Here is a 13,580-nt window from a genome sequence, read left to right as displayed (position 1 = left end):
CCTCTTACACATTGTAAAAATGATTGCCACTGTGTTAGAAAAAGCAGCAGAGAGAAAGATGCTGGCAAGACAACCACAGAACGTTGCGGAATGAGAACCGAAACCGAAAGAAACCAAAAGCCAGTGAGTGACAGACAACACAGGCAAATGGAAATTTAATGGTTTTAACCTCTGTTTCATTTTTATGTAGTTCATAGCAAGATGTTCAAACAGCAAAGATATACACATCATGACTAACACTGTAAAAATGTTGTTTTGAAAGTAGCAGTAGGCTCAACCAGCGGTAATAGCTGATTATGAATGTTTAGCATTCACAACTTCACAGACACACCCACATAGTCACACACCCACACAAACAGACATGTATTATACGCAATGCATAAACAAACAAATATTTGTCAGCTGAATCCCTCACTCTCCAAATAGTCATACATATCCAACTCTCAAATGACATCTCACATGGAGATTTGTATTGAGTACAGGTGTTACGGTGTAGTTACATAATTGAAAACATAAAGTAGTCACTAACAAGAACAAAATGGCATGCATTTACAAACACAGTTCCATTCATGATACTGTAAATAGTTTGCACATGCACACGGCAATAGGTTCATGATAACGTTGTCAAAGAAATATACTTTTGGTTGGCTTTTGTTCACTGTGCCTCATTTCTGCTGTTGATCTTCTGAAACCACAAAAAGAAGATGCATGAACCCTGCAATTAAACTGCATCTTTGTGCCTTTGAACTCAGTCCAGTCAGAGCGCCCTTTAAGCCATGCACTTGACAGCTGTCAGTCTGAAGTCTTAATGTTTTTAATTGTCACAGCAAGCATGGAACCATGATCATGGAACAATAGGCTAAATAGCTCACTACAGTTTGATGTGAGCCATGCCCCAGTGCAGATGTTATATTCACGAGGAGGTCTGGTAACTCCTATGAGAGGGGTGCTATCTACTGTAATCTAAATGGCAATGAAGAAGAGGAAAATCCAAGGTAGTCAGAGTTCAGGTGCAGAAAAAGTTAAAACGCTTTAATTAGTTTTTACAGATTGCATTGGAATAACCTTTTCTTTGTATTTGTCTTTATTTGGTCACTGAATATGACTTTATTCTGTGTCTGTTCTTTTACTTGTGTTTTACCCAGAAAGCCTGTAAAGCAAAGATGCACTACAGCCTTCCTGTTTTCACATGGCTGTTCGGCACCTGTACTTTCAAGACACAAAACGGGCATGAGAGAGGTTTCCCTCTGGCAGTAAGAGGAACAAAACTTGGGACTGACATTCCATCTCAGCCAGAACATGTTAGTGCGTGGGAGTGGGATGACTCATCACTTTTTATGAATGTCAGAAAACTGACATTGCCAAGAGTTTCAACAAACAATTAAATAGTTTTTTAACAGTTACTAGGAAAAATAGAGAATGTGTCTAGTTGTAAAGAGGAATGCAAATGTAGAGGGAGCGATCTCAGACTCTTATCCCTTCATGTATCTCTATAGAGAGTAAAATTCAGTCTTTATGAAGATTTAGTTGCAAGGCATCTTTCCTCCTCGTATTCCTCCTCTGTTTCTTCATCCTTGGTATGGGGAACAGAGGTCAGCAGCAGAGTGTCGGCATGAACTTCTTCATCATCCGACTGGATCACAGGTGTGTCAACTCCACCCCCGCTGGTATTACTGGAACCAGATGATGTGGAAGACATGCGAGACTTTGAGTGAACTTCATTTTGCCGTTTCAAAGGTGCACGCTCCCTGTAGACAACCTCTGCATCTTCATCCTCCTCATCTTCTTCTTCGTCCTCACCCTCTGTAAGCAGAAGCTGTTTAGAACATATCTGCACCTGCTCTGTCAGTGCTAGTTGTTTCGGCAGGGTGCAACATTGTTTCCCATGTATAAAATTGACATGGGTGACCCACGCAAATAGACTTACCAACTATAAAAAAAGATTTCTCTGTAGTAACATCTCATATCTCTGCATGGAAATGCAATTATTCATTTAAAAGTCTGCTGAAAAGGTGAATTTACATGCAAGTGTATTGGAAAATTGACTTCCCTAATAAAAAGTCGCAATGCTGTTTTGCAGCTGACTCTCAGGGTGCTGATTTGGAGTTTTGACAAACCACAAATAGATTCTCAACCAGTGGGAAAACCTGTAACACATCAAAGAAGTCTGGGGATTTTTGTAATGGTGCAAACTGCAACAGTCCTAAACTTAAAATATTTGGTGCTTAATTGCCAAAACTGCAACTGCAAATCTGCAGTACCTCTCATATGGCTCGCCTGACTCATAGTGAAATCAGATTAGTAACCTAGATTAGATTATATATTTTTCCCCATTAGATGGTTCAACTAAAGCAGAATGTAGACATATTGCCCCTAGGGACAAAATGTTCAACTCTGGTTGTACCTGATGTAAAAAAAAAAAAAAGTTTAATTCATAAAATAGTGAATAATGAAAAAAAAGATTTTGTCTATATACAGTTATAAATCTTGACATTCTGGGTTTGTGTTACCTTTTTTTGACATGTTACGTGGCCAGATTTTGTAAAAATCTGCATGTGAAAATTGATTACAAGAATGGATTAAAGGAAAGTACATTTGCAGTGGATCGATTGTGGCTCAGAAGCAATCAGTGCACCTGGTAGTGGAGATGCCAGCGCTCCCTCATCTGCTCCTGAGCCTGAGTTGAGAAACACGTCGAGGGCCTCCTGGTCAGAGATGTCCATCAGGTCCATCTGCTCCAGGACGTCCACATTCACCTCCATAGAAGAGATACTTCCCATGGGGGCTGCATATACAGGCAGAACAGCATATATGACATAAATGCATACACAGTTTTTGTCAAAAGCGATCCATATCATTTGAATGTTGACACCATGTACAGTATATGCACAGTACATCCTGGGGCATATATTGGCTTAAAATAGTTGCCCATCAGGAAGTAACTTTCAAAACATTTCACACTCACTTTTCAAGTCAAGTCAAGTTTAATTTCAATTTTATTTATATAGCCCAATATCACAAATTTGCCTCACAGAGCTTTACAATCTGTACATCATACGACACCCACTATCCTTAGACCCTCAAATCAGATAAGGAAAAACTCCCAAACAAAAGTTATGTATGTATGTGTTAGTTAAGTATTTATACCACCAGGACGGAATGCCTTGTAAGAATAGACAGTCACTCACGTTTCCTGCAGTCAATCTGCAGGTGGGCAGAGGGCAGGTAGTTGTCCACATCATGCTGATAGACCTCTTCAAAAAAGCGCTGTCTCTCCCTCAGCTTCAGGTGCTGGGTGCAATCATTGTCCAACACCCTCTGAGAGTTGTCTGTCTCCGCTGTCCACCAAAACAAGACACATACAAAAAATACATAAATATCATTCACTTCAACTACATCTTTTAATGCAGTATTAAATTATAAAATTCAATATTTCTTGAAAAAAAAAAAAAGGTGATGTATATGTGTCTTGGGAGGTGTGGTTTTTTTTCCCAATGCAAGAAAAATTGGCTTTTTTTATAGCAGATAGAATAAGAATGATCTGTCTTATTCTGCCTTATATTGATGAAGTGTCACTTGTCAGATGTTACTCTCTTGGTTTAACAAAAAACATGGTCTCCTATGAACTGCATCATTCCCAGTTTGCATCGGACCAGGGGTCTTTGTTGTGGGTCATTCCTCATCTCTCTCTCCCCTCATTTCCTGTTGTCACCCTACTGTCTACTATCAATAAAGGCATAAAATGCAACAAAAAAAAAAAGTTACAGATGTTTGTGGTTGCCTGTTTGCCAACCTCTAACAGGAACCTTGCAGGATAAAACTATTATCAAAGCTGGCAACAGATTTGGTAACAAGTTGGTTCATTCTCTAAATGCCAATGCTCTGTAAATTTATGACATGACAAGTCCTGTCATCGCCCACAAATAACTTCAGGCTTTTACCGAACCCCCATACAGTAACGCTATCTGAAAGAAAAACAGGTTAACACAGCTGACTGAATATATATCAGCTGCCAGATGTTATCAGTGTATGATAAGTTGGTAGGATTTCCCCAAAAAATAAACAAATAGCAGCCCTGTTTTTACAATGTCAGTCAATGTGGAATCAAAACTCTGACTTCAGTCAATAACATAACACTGATTTATACTAGCATACTTGTATTAGTAACCTGCTGTCATATGAAGTCTGCATACTATTCATCTCAATATTTTCTTTACCCCTTCTCCTTTCTTTTCAATACTCTTCCCACTTTCCTTTCAGTCAGTCCTTTCTGTGACTTTTCTTAAGGCAAAGAAACTGTTCTCATGATATTAGTCTGATCTCTAGTGGCCATGATCAAAACACTCATGCAGTTTGAACAAATAAAGATTTGTACTAATGCCATCACATTAGCTATTTTTTGAAGGAATAATTTGTGGGATGCTGCCCAAAACTCTGCAAAAATGCTGACGCATTTATTCAAGCCACCATTTTGAAAGCTTCCTTGTTGTAATCCTTTGGTTTTGATTGCAACAGTGCTCTCAATTGTACACTTTAACATTAGAGAGTAAAGTATGTTGGGCCCTTGCAAATATCTGTGCATGGCATTTGCATGTATGTGCTGATGTATCTAACTTACAGTACTTAAAGTATCTCTGGTTCATGAGTGTTCTGACAAAGTGGCTTTTGATTGGCTTTCAGGGTGTTGCCATTGGTTTGGCGTGTGAAGGTGAAGGTTAGAGTAAGCATTTGTCAAGATGCCCCTTACTCAAGCACCATCTTTCAGCTACATTTACTCCTTTCATGGTGTTTGCAGATTCATATGTATGGGCAGATGGGGTTTAGAAAAGGAAGTCAGCTGTTGCAAACCATGCAAATCTCTGAAGAGCCCCTAGCTAGCAACGTGTGATGTTACTGAGATAATTTTTTATTTCAGTGCGTGACAATACAGACATGTTATGAAAAACAAGAGAGCATCTGTCCTTAGGTCTACCTCCAGCATCGACCTCTGCCAAGCTGACCAGCTGTGGTTGTGTAACCGTGCTACATCCTCCTCAGCACTTCTCCCACTGGGCTCCATGAGCTGACACGTTGACTCATGTCACCAGTGTTTGTGTGTGTGTGAATGAATCTGTAAGTGTGAGCATTTTCACACAAATTGTATGAGTGCATGCTTATGCATTCATCTATTTGTGCGTGCATATATCTGTATGCATACTACTTAGTTTATGCTCATTTAGTCACCCAGTGTGTGTATCATGTGTAATAAGCTTCCATGACTAACCAGCAGATGGATCCAGCATGCACCGTAACAACATTCACTTTACTTCATCTACAGAACTTTTGAGTGCTTCTTTTCTCTTGTTTGAAAACTAACACATCTGTTACCTAGCCTTCCTCTTTAGAGAGCTCCATCTCTGGGGACCCAGCTAGTCAATCTGCTAGTTACGCTTCCACAGCCATAGAGGGGTGTGTGTCCACTGTCATGCACTAACGACAGCCCTTTATTCTGTCATTCAAGCCATCTGTGGAGGCAGAAAACCACTCTGTGGTTCACAGTCCCTCTGGCTGATATTTCAACAATTGGTGAAGAAACTGGGAACATAGTCAATGACATAAAACTTAGTGTTTACACATGAATGTAAATAAGTGAATGTTACTAACTAGAGAAATTTTACACACCGGAACATGCTGAGATGTTTATCTTATTGCTGTGGGTACTGGAATTCATGGCATCAGATCATCGAACCCTGAGCTACATTGGTGAAGTTTCTGTATCTAATATTTAAAATTCTAAAAACTAACTTAATTGCAACCCCATAATTTCCCAAGGTGATGTCACTGAATGCCTCATTTTTACCAGCCAGCATTCCAAAACCCAAAATACAATAATTTCAAGACAAGAAAAAGCACCAAATCCTCGTATTGGAGAAGCTGGAACCATCAATTGTCATTTTTGCTTTAAAAATTGTTGCAGCTCTAGTCAAAAAGTAGAGTAATAGATCCACCACTAACACCATTAGCCCACACCCCGCAAGAAACATAGACACGCCATTGCATAAGTCCACTGACCCAGCCATGTCCCATCAGTCCAGCAAGACAGCACACAGCAAAAAGAACAGCGTGACTGAGTTACTCGTGACCATTTTCTTGCAAGGTATTTGGCATTGCAGATCACGGTATGTCATCATATTTAAGGGACAAACTCTTTAGAGAGACCAATGGCATCAACATTCCAACCTGCCAAACCCCCTGCCACCTCGTTGCCACCTGCCAGTGTCCATGATCATTTAGTAGTCATTATTCGGCAGCAGACAAATGAACCAGATACTCTAGGTTTTTACAGCAATGACGAGGCTTCAGATGATGATGATGAAACTACACAGCTTACATAACCTTCAGTTTTGCCTGCTGGCCTTATGGGCGTCTCTCTCTCACCTTCTCTCTCTCTCTCTCTCTCTCTCTCTGTTTCTTTCTCTAAAAATCTAATTTTACTACTCAAATTGAGATAGCCAGTGGACATGTACAACCCATGCAACTGCTGAGCTGCATGTCTCTGTCTGTCTGCCCCTGCGTGGGAGAAGAACATATATGTAAAAGACTGAGTCATCAAGATAACTAAGTTTTCCACCACCCTGCTGTGGAAGATGTGTAGGAGGTCTCCATGCAAATTGGCTAAGGTTGCGTTACTACCATGTTCTGTGTGAGACCCAGATGGTGTTCATAGTCTCCACAGGGGAATCCCTTGCTTTTGACAGGGGTTATTAACTGCCAACGATTCTTAAGTGGCTGTTTGGCTCATCAAGTAAAGTATTTTTTCCACTTTCAATCTTGAGTCCAATGCTATTCACCCATTCAATATGTATTCCTTTGCACTATTTTTATCATTTACAATTTACAAAACTTATGTTGTTGGTCATTGTTGCTTTTTATATATATTTTTATATACACTTATTTTTCACCTACTTATATGTACATAATAGTTCTATGTTTACTTTTACCTGTCTTTGTTCAGCTTTGTTCTTTGTGTAAGTACATTGGGAGCAACGTAAAACCTGAGTAAAATTCCTTGTATGTGTACACATACTATAAAGCCTGATTCTGATTGTTTTCTCTTGACTCATATATACATTTAAGTCTCTTAGCGGCAGTCCAAAGGTGAAAAAAACCTCATCTTGAGAGAATGAGCAATTGTTACATAATGAATAACAGCATGTATGAACACTGACCGAGCACTAATTAAATAGTCCTGGTGTTAAATGAGGTAATCCATTCAATTCTTAGGCCGCTGCTTTACCCTTATCTAGGCTACAAAATACAGGTCACATGGAAAGGATTTGCTGGTAGGTCAAGGCTAAGAGAACAGCTGTGATGGCTGACTGTTGTTTTGTTAGTGTTGGCCTCGGGATATTAAGAGACATAGCTTATGAAAGAGGAAGAAGAAAATAAAAAACAGGAGAGGAAGAGAAAAAAATGAGAGGAGAAGTACCAGGCTTCAAATCTCACTCTGTTCCACACTGATTTACCAGATGTATTGTATGTCTGTGACTGCTGACACTGCACTAAACCACACCATGGCTTTGTTACAACCACTGATGGAAAATAAAAACAATATTATTTGAAAAGAAAGCCAGAATTAATAATTCAGTATGACTGCTGTGTGCAAAAAGTGGTTCTGGTAGTGTCTTGCATCTCAAACTCATTCTGATGATGATTACCCTTGGACACAGTAGCAGCATTGTTACCCTTACCACTGCATAACAGGATCCAGGAATTAGAACGTGAGTCTCAGTTCAGGGACCACCACTCCTGTCATAGACGGAGCCTATGAAGGTTTAGTCTGAGAACGGAAGGCTTCTGCCCTTAACTTGCACCTCCTCCCCAAATGAGATGTTTGACTATAGCATCATTGTAAGTTCCCACCCTTATGGTGCAGTAACATTACCACCAACCTCTGAGAATATTCACTCCTTCTCCCATTCACTTCAGTTGAAGCCTGCGGAAGACTTGGGGGTCATAGTTGACCTTTGTTCAACCTTTTCAGATAACAGAAAAAGCAATCCATTATTAAAGTATGGAGAACTCATTATTCTAACAGTGTGCCATCAGCATGCTTTCTTCAATATTATACTAACAAACTATAAAGTGCAGCTTGCTCTCATACAGTGTTCACAGTTTATGATCATTCGGCTGTATTTATTTATTACCCAGGTCAGACCAGTGACATTGCATCCTTTTTTGGAGTTGAGCCAGGCATGCTAATGTTTGGAGCTTATGTTAAAGCAGACAAACTCACAATTTAATTCATTCTTTTCACTTGTGTTTTTGGTTTTGTAAAAGCTACAAGAAAGATACCATCCTCCAAACTCTTGAGATACCAAGTATCACACACAACTCCATTCACACATATCGACAAGTGGAGAAATTCAAAGCTTGACAGGCCTGCTGTGCGAAGTTACGGTTGCTAAGCTATTATTGAACAATTTCTGGGACGGGATTTAGCGAACTGTCATTTTCATTGTACGGAAGGCTAATGTGACTGTACCTTTAGCCTCAGAGAAACCAAAACTTGTAGTGTGTTTGCATGTTCCTTGTTGAATCCTAAAGTTGTAAATATTCAAGTTTACCTCCAAAACTTTGGTAAATACGAATGGCAAATTTAGACAAAATTGGGAAAAATTCCAAATGCAAGCTCATTTCTCAGCTGCCATTGGAGGAGGAGAGGAGGCTGAAAAAGGATAGCCATGTTGACTTGTTTTGACATGTTTGCGATGCAATGTAACACATCATACTGAACTCTATGGCTCTTTCACCATAGGGGCTCTTGTGCCTTTATTCATCTCATGCCATTATTTGGAAAAACGTAAGAGAGAAGACTTCAAAGACAGAAAGACAATTGTTGTAGGCCACTAACTGAGTTAAGCTTTACAGTATTTTCAGAGCTGCCCTCTGGAATTCCAAAACACTTGTGATCTGTGACAGGACCTATGCCCCCTTCCCAGAAATCCTGGCTCCATCTCAGCCCACACTGAACCATAATTACCTAGGGCTTACTGTTACATAATGCTGGTACAATCCTTCAACTGCACACCCTACAACACTGGACTCCTACTGCATTGTAGCTGCAGCTTTTACTGCCTTGGTTGTGTGTAAATGCATGGAGGATGTCTATGCTGGCTGAGTTTGTAGAAGAGGAAGAAAGGAAGAAAGAAAGAGAGAGAAGTTTGTCAAAGAAAGCAGAATGTGGTGTTATGCAACCTGAGCCTGCTGTGCATTATTGCTGGTGTAAAGTAACTGTAGTGTCAGTGAATTGGGCAAAGGGTTTTACTGGGTCTGCTTGCCTCAGCTAAGCCTCATCCTGACAAATACAAGGGTGCAGTGACACCATGCATTTTTCGTGCATTTGCTGTGTGTCAAGACAAACACACACTGAATAGAAATAATTTCTTTGGCTTTAATATTGTAATAACACCTTTCTTTTTTTCTTGTTTCTATATCCTCTTTGTAGTCCACATTTTCTCAACCGTCCTGATTCTTTCTCCTTCAGACATTTTCACCCTTGCATCGCTGTTGATCAGATCATCCGCACTTCTTCATGTCTAGGAATCAAGATGTAGCGGTGGTGTGTGTGTGTGTGTGTGTGTGTGTGTTTCAGAGGGGGTGGGGGTGGGTGGTCCAGGTCCAGAGGTGACAGTTGAGCTGAAGCACATGATTTCTTCTTCCTTCTGATTATTCTTCCAGGGTCTGATCCTTTTGCCACTTCCACTACTCTGCTCCTGATAATCCACACTGCTAGTTTTTATATTCCCATTCAAATATGACTAGTACACATCAGCCTCTCAGGTTGTTTTATTTTGGCCCAGCATGCAATATGCATTTGTTTCTCTCTGTTGTCTTCTTTCCGGCTACCTTATCAGCATCTTTTCTATGATGAAAACATTCAACTCTGAATACATGTGTCATTAGCCGCTCTGTGTCATTTTAATGGTGCAGTCATACATCAAGAGTCCTGGGAACTCCACTGGAAGCAGGGAACTAATGTTCCTATTGAACCAAAGAGTCACATGGTGATGCATTCAATCCCCTTGGGGGAAGTGGAAAGAAATCCCATGATCATCTTTCTGTCTTCAGTGAAAAGAGACTGGGTGTTTGTGTGTGAGAGAGAGCGCTAGTAAAGCAGTTGCACTCCATGGCCAGACACATTTGACAGCCCATCTATCTCAAACTCCGCCCCTCCTCTCCTGCAGCTCCTAATTCCCCCCGGGGGCCGATGATGGTGTCACCCAGCTCTCAGCAGTACACATCCACATCATTTTTTGATACTACTGCTATTATTTACCAAGCCAATCGCTCGCCTCTTCTGGCCTCGTAGCCACAGCAGTCCATCAAGCATAAATCATTTATGAGTGAGATCACTGCACCACAACAGCCACCTCCCCACTACCCTCCCCGCCCACACACAGATATCCATAAACACGTAGCTGTGTAGTAGAAAGTGAATCCAGACTGGTAATTTATGATACCATTGTCCCACTTCTTTCCACAACACCCCACCATCATCATCATCATACTACGTCATACCGCAGGAAGCTCTACCTGAAGCCTGGAGCCACAAATACTTTACATGGACCCATCATTTAAATTAAGTCTACATCCGTTTGTTTTATTACTTCACTCTCATCTTCAGGTTCCTATGATCCCACTGCTGTGATTATATCTTGGACCTTGTCCGACCACCTGCTCCGTAAGTGTCTGATCGGATACTGTATTCCCAGGCTATTCCCATTCCCAAAGCCATTAAGGCACTTCACTCATGGCTAAATGCAAAGATGACCTCCAGCCATGTCCACTGCTCTCTGTTTAGGTCAGTTAAAACAGGGCTTTCAGTAGTCTCCATAGAACTCATATGTAGTGCTCTGCCTCTATAGTCTGTACACATTAACAAACACTCATATTCAGCCCCACATAGAAACATATTCATTAAAGAAAAAAAGTAGTATAGTAAAATAGCACATTATTCTCTGGGGCCATTTGTTCACTTAGAAAGTGGGGCCATTTGTTCACTTAGAAAGCAAAACAATGTTCCCCTGTCAGGCAGGTAGCAGTTAGCATGTCTGTCCCTGTTTTATATAAAGAGCTTCTTCCTTAACTTAGTCAGACTCTAAGAAGTAGTTGTTATCCCTTCACTGTGATTAAACCTCATCTGCATCAACAGTGGCGCAACGCCATCAAGGCTAGTTAAGAGGAGATGGCTGTTACTTGGGCAATTAGATTTTTATAGTAGTTGCTTGGTTGTGATGAGGCTTGGTTCAAGGCTGGACCAAGAAGTAAAAAGATATACTGAACATGTGTAATTTAGTGTTTTTTAGTGAGTAGTAATTTAATGAATTTTTGGGGGACAAAAATAACGTAGTCAATAACGTAGCCCAGAGAAAATTACATAACAGCCATGCAGTACCTACCATACACACTGTATGTAACATAACGTACAGCTTATATTTATCTGTTATCTTATCAAAGAACTAACCAATGCTGAAATAAACATCTCTCATGAAGGAGTTCACTGTTTTGTTGTGAGGCTTTGAATGATGAATCATGATTCATGTAGAGCTGAACCAGTAGTAGTGAATTAATACCCTCTGCACAATTTTATAATAAAACCTTGCCTGGGATATACAAATATATTTTAAGGCACTATACTGTGGAAATGAATGTAGTAAATACCTGCCCAGAATGAAAAAAGAACACATCAAGTGTTAAATTACAACAACAATGCAGAGTAAATCCCTATACAGGACATAAAGTTATAATATACTACAGTACTGCAAGTCTACTTAGTACCACTTTCTCTTCAGCTACATTTCTAATAACTCATACACTGTTGGTTACTTACATGCCAGACGCTTGTTGTGGTTGGTTGATCCAGTCGACGACATGATCCAGTGGATGTGGGAATGGGTGAAGAGAGTGTTTTGCCTTTGTGTGTGTGTGGATTTTTCTTGTCCCCCTCCTGTCAAGGCTCCAGGACAGGATGCTGGTGTGTGTAGGGGCTGGTCATCTAGTCATTGCATCTCTTGACTTTGGCACTATGACTATCAAAGATAGTACATCGACATTACACTTTATCTCCCTCCCCTCTTCTGTTCTCTTTCTTCTACTCTGCTCTGCCTTTTTGCTGTGTTCGCTGTCTTGCTCCCCGCTTTTTGATCGCCTTTGCTGTTCTATCTAGGTTTTCCCTCTCAGTGCTTCACACTCTCATCTCGGCTGCCTCTCTGTGTCTCTCACACACAGACACGCACGCTCTCTTGCTCTCTCCGTTAGACCGGCTCAGCAGGGTTGTAAGGAGCTGTGCAGCTTAGGGACGGGGGGAGAGTGATAATGGGCTACGGTATTGTGGCCTGTACCAAATGGTGACAACGAGGGGGTCAACAGGATCAGGAGGAGTATAGGCTTTCTACATATTATTGAGGAATATACCAGGATTAAACCCCTCCCATCTCAACCATCACTGCTTTCCTTTATATAATTTTTAAATTTATTCACTTTGTTGTAGCTTTAGAAGTAAGCTGTGAGATAATAAGACAATATGTACTGCATATTAATAAATAGCCGTCTCTCTCAGCAAAACTGGAAAAAATTGTGAAATTTACATGACTATGTTATATGTAATAAAATCTATGTAATGCTATGCAATGTTGTGTTACATCATGTCATGTTGTTATGTTAATTGATTGTTTGTGTACATTTATTTATGCATTCATTATATTATTTTTCTTTAACAGTACCATTTTCTAATAACGTATACTTTATAAAGGATTTATATGGTTTAGCTAATGTCCTTATTAAAAGAGTATTCTAGGAATTTAGTATTGCACTTCCATATAGTTGGGGAACTCAAAACAAGACTAAGACTGTACAGCCATGCTCTGTGAGGCTGTACTAAATGATAACACCACCATGCTAACATGCTCACAGTGGCAATGCTAAAATGCAAATATATAATGTTTATCATGTTTACCATCTTAGTTTAGTCTGTTAGAATGCTAGCATTTGCTAATTACCACTAAACACGAAGTACAGCTAAGGCTAATGGGAATTTCATTAGTTTTGCTGGTATTTGGTCATAAACCAAAGTATTGGACAAATACAATTTTTGCCCTGATGATGGCACCAAATTAAAAGTCAGAGGGTCACCAAAGTTATTAGAATTTATCCTCTAGGGACCTTGAATATCTGTAGCAAATTTTACAGCAATCCATCCAATAATTGTCGAGATATTTTACTCAAAACCAAAAATGTCAACCTCATGGTGGCGCTAGAGGAAAACTCAGGGGGTCTCGAAAGTCAGTTCGATTCATCCTGAGGGGAAGATGAATGTCTGTGTCAGTCCATCCAGTAGTTGTGAGACATTTCCCTCTTAACCAGTCTGGACCAAAATGGTGGATGGACTGACCGACATTGCCAATCATAGAGCCGAACAGCTAGTCGCGCTAAAAATGCTGGGTCCTACATTTCCCATAATTCAACCCGACAGCATCTTTACATTACACCACCCCTGTCTGGAAAATGCCCGCTATTTTAAAACTCCATACCCACAGTCT

The 13,580-nt window shown here is 40.2% G+C and overlaps 1 protein-coding gene across 1 annotated transcript; it reads right to left on the bottom strand.

The window, feature by feature from the left end:
* Nucleotides 1-128: 128 nt before the first annotated feature.
* LOC122883602 (dysbindin-like) lies at nucleotides 129-12,351 on the bottom strand. The gene is made up of 4 exons (XM_044212549.1): nucleotides 11,873-12,351; nucleotides 3,189-3,338; nucleotides 2,636-2,785; nucleotides 129-1,803 (listed from the first exon to the last, which is right to left on the bottom strand). Exons 1-4 carry the CDS (start codon nucleotides 11,913-11,915, stop codon nucleotides 1,514-1,516), a joined length of 633 nt encoding a protein of 210 aa, XP_044068484.1. The 5' UTR covers nucleotides 11,916-12,351; the 3' UTR covers nucleotides 129-1,513.
* Between the last annotated feature and the right edge of the window lie 1,229 nt (nucleotides 12,352-13,580).

This window comes from Siniperca chuatsi, linkage group LG10, assembly GCF_020085105.1.
Source record: "Siniperca chuatsi isolate FFG_IHB_CAS linkage group LG10, ASM2008510v1, whole genome shotgun sequence".
In the NCBI taxonomy this organism is placed as follows: Eukaryota; Metazoa; Chordata; class Actinopteri; order Centrarchiformes; family Sinipercidae; genus Siniperca; species Siniperca chuatsi.
Note: the sequence above shows the minus strand (reverse complement) of the source record. Positions and strands in the feature narration are given on the sequence as shown.

Bases quoted from the DNA above. Each gene is read 5' to 3' on its own strand.
- LOC122883602 (XM_044212549.1), bottom strand. From the start codon at position 11,915: ATGTCGTCGACTGGATCAACCAACCACAACAAGCGTCTGGCAT. The intron at 2,786-3,188 runs GTGAGTGACTGT...CTGTATATGCAG, and splicing joins GCAGATTGACTGCAGGAAAC to CCCCCATGGGAAGTATCTCT. The intron at 1,804-2,635 runs GTGCACTGATTG...TTCTGCTTACAG, and splicing joins GCTGGCATCTCCACTACCAG to AGGGTGAGGACGAAGAAGAA.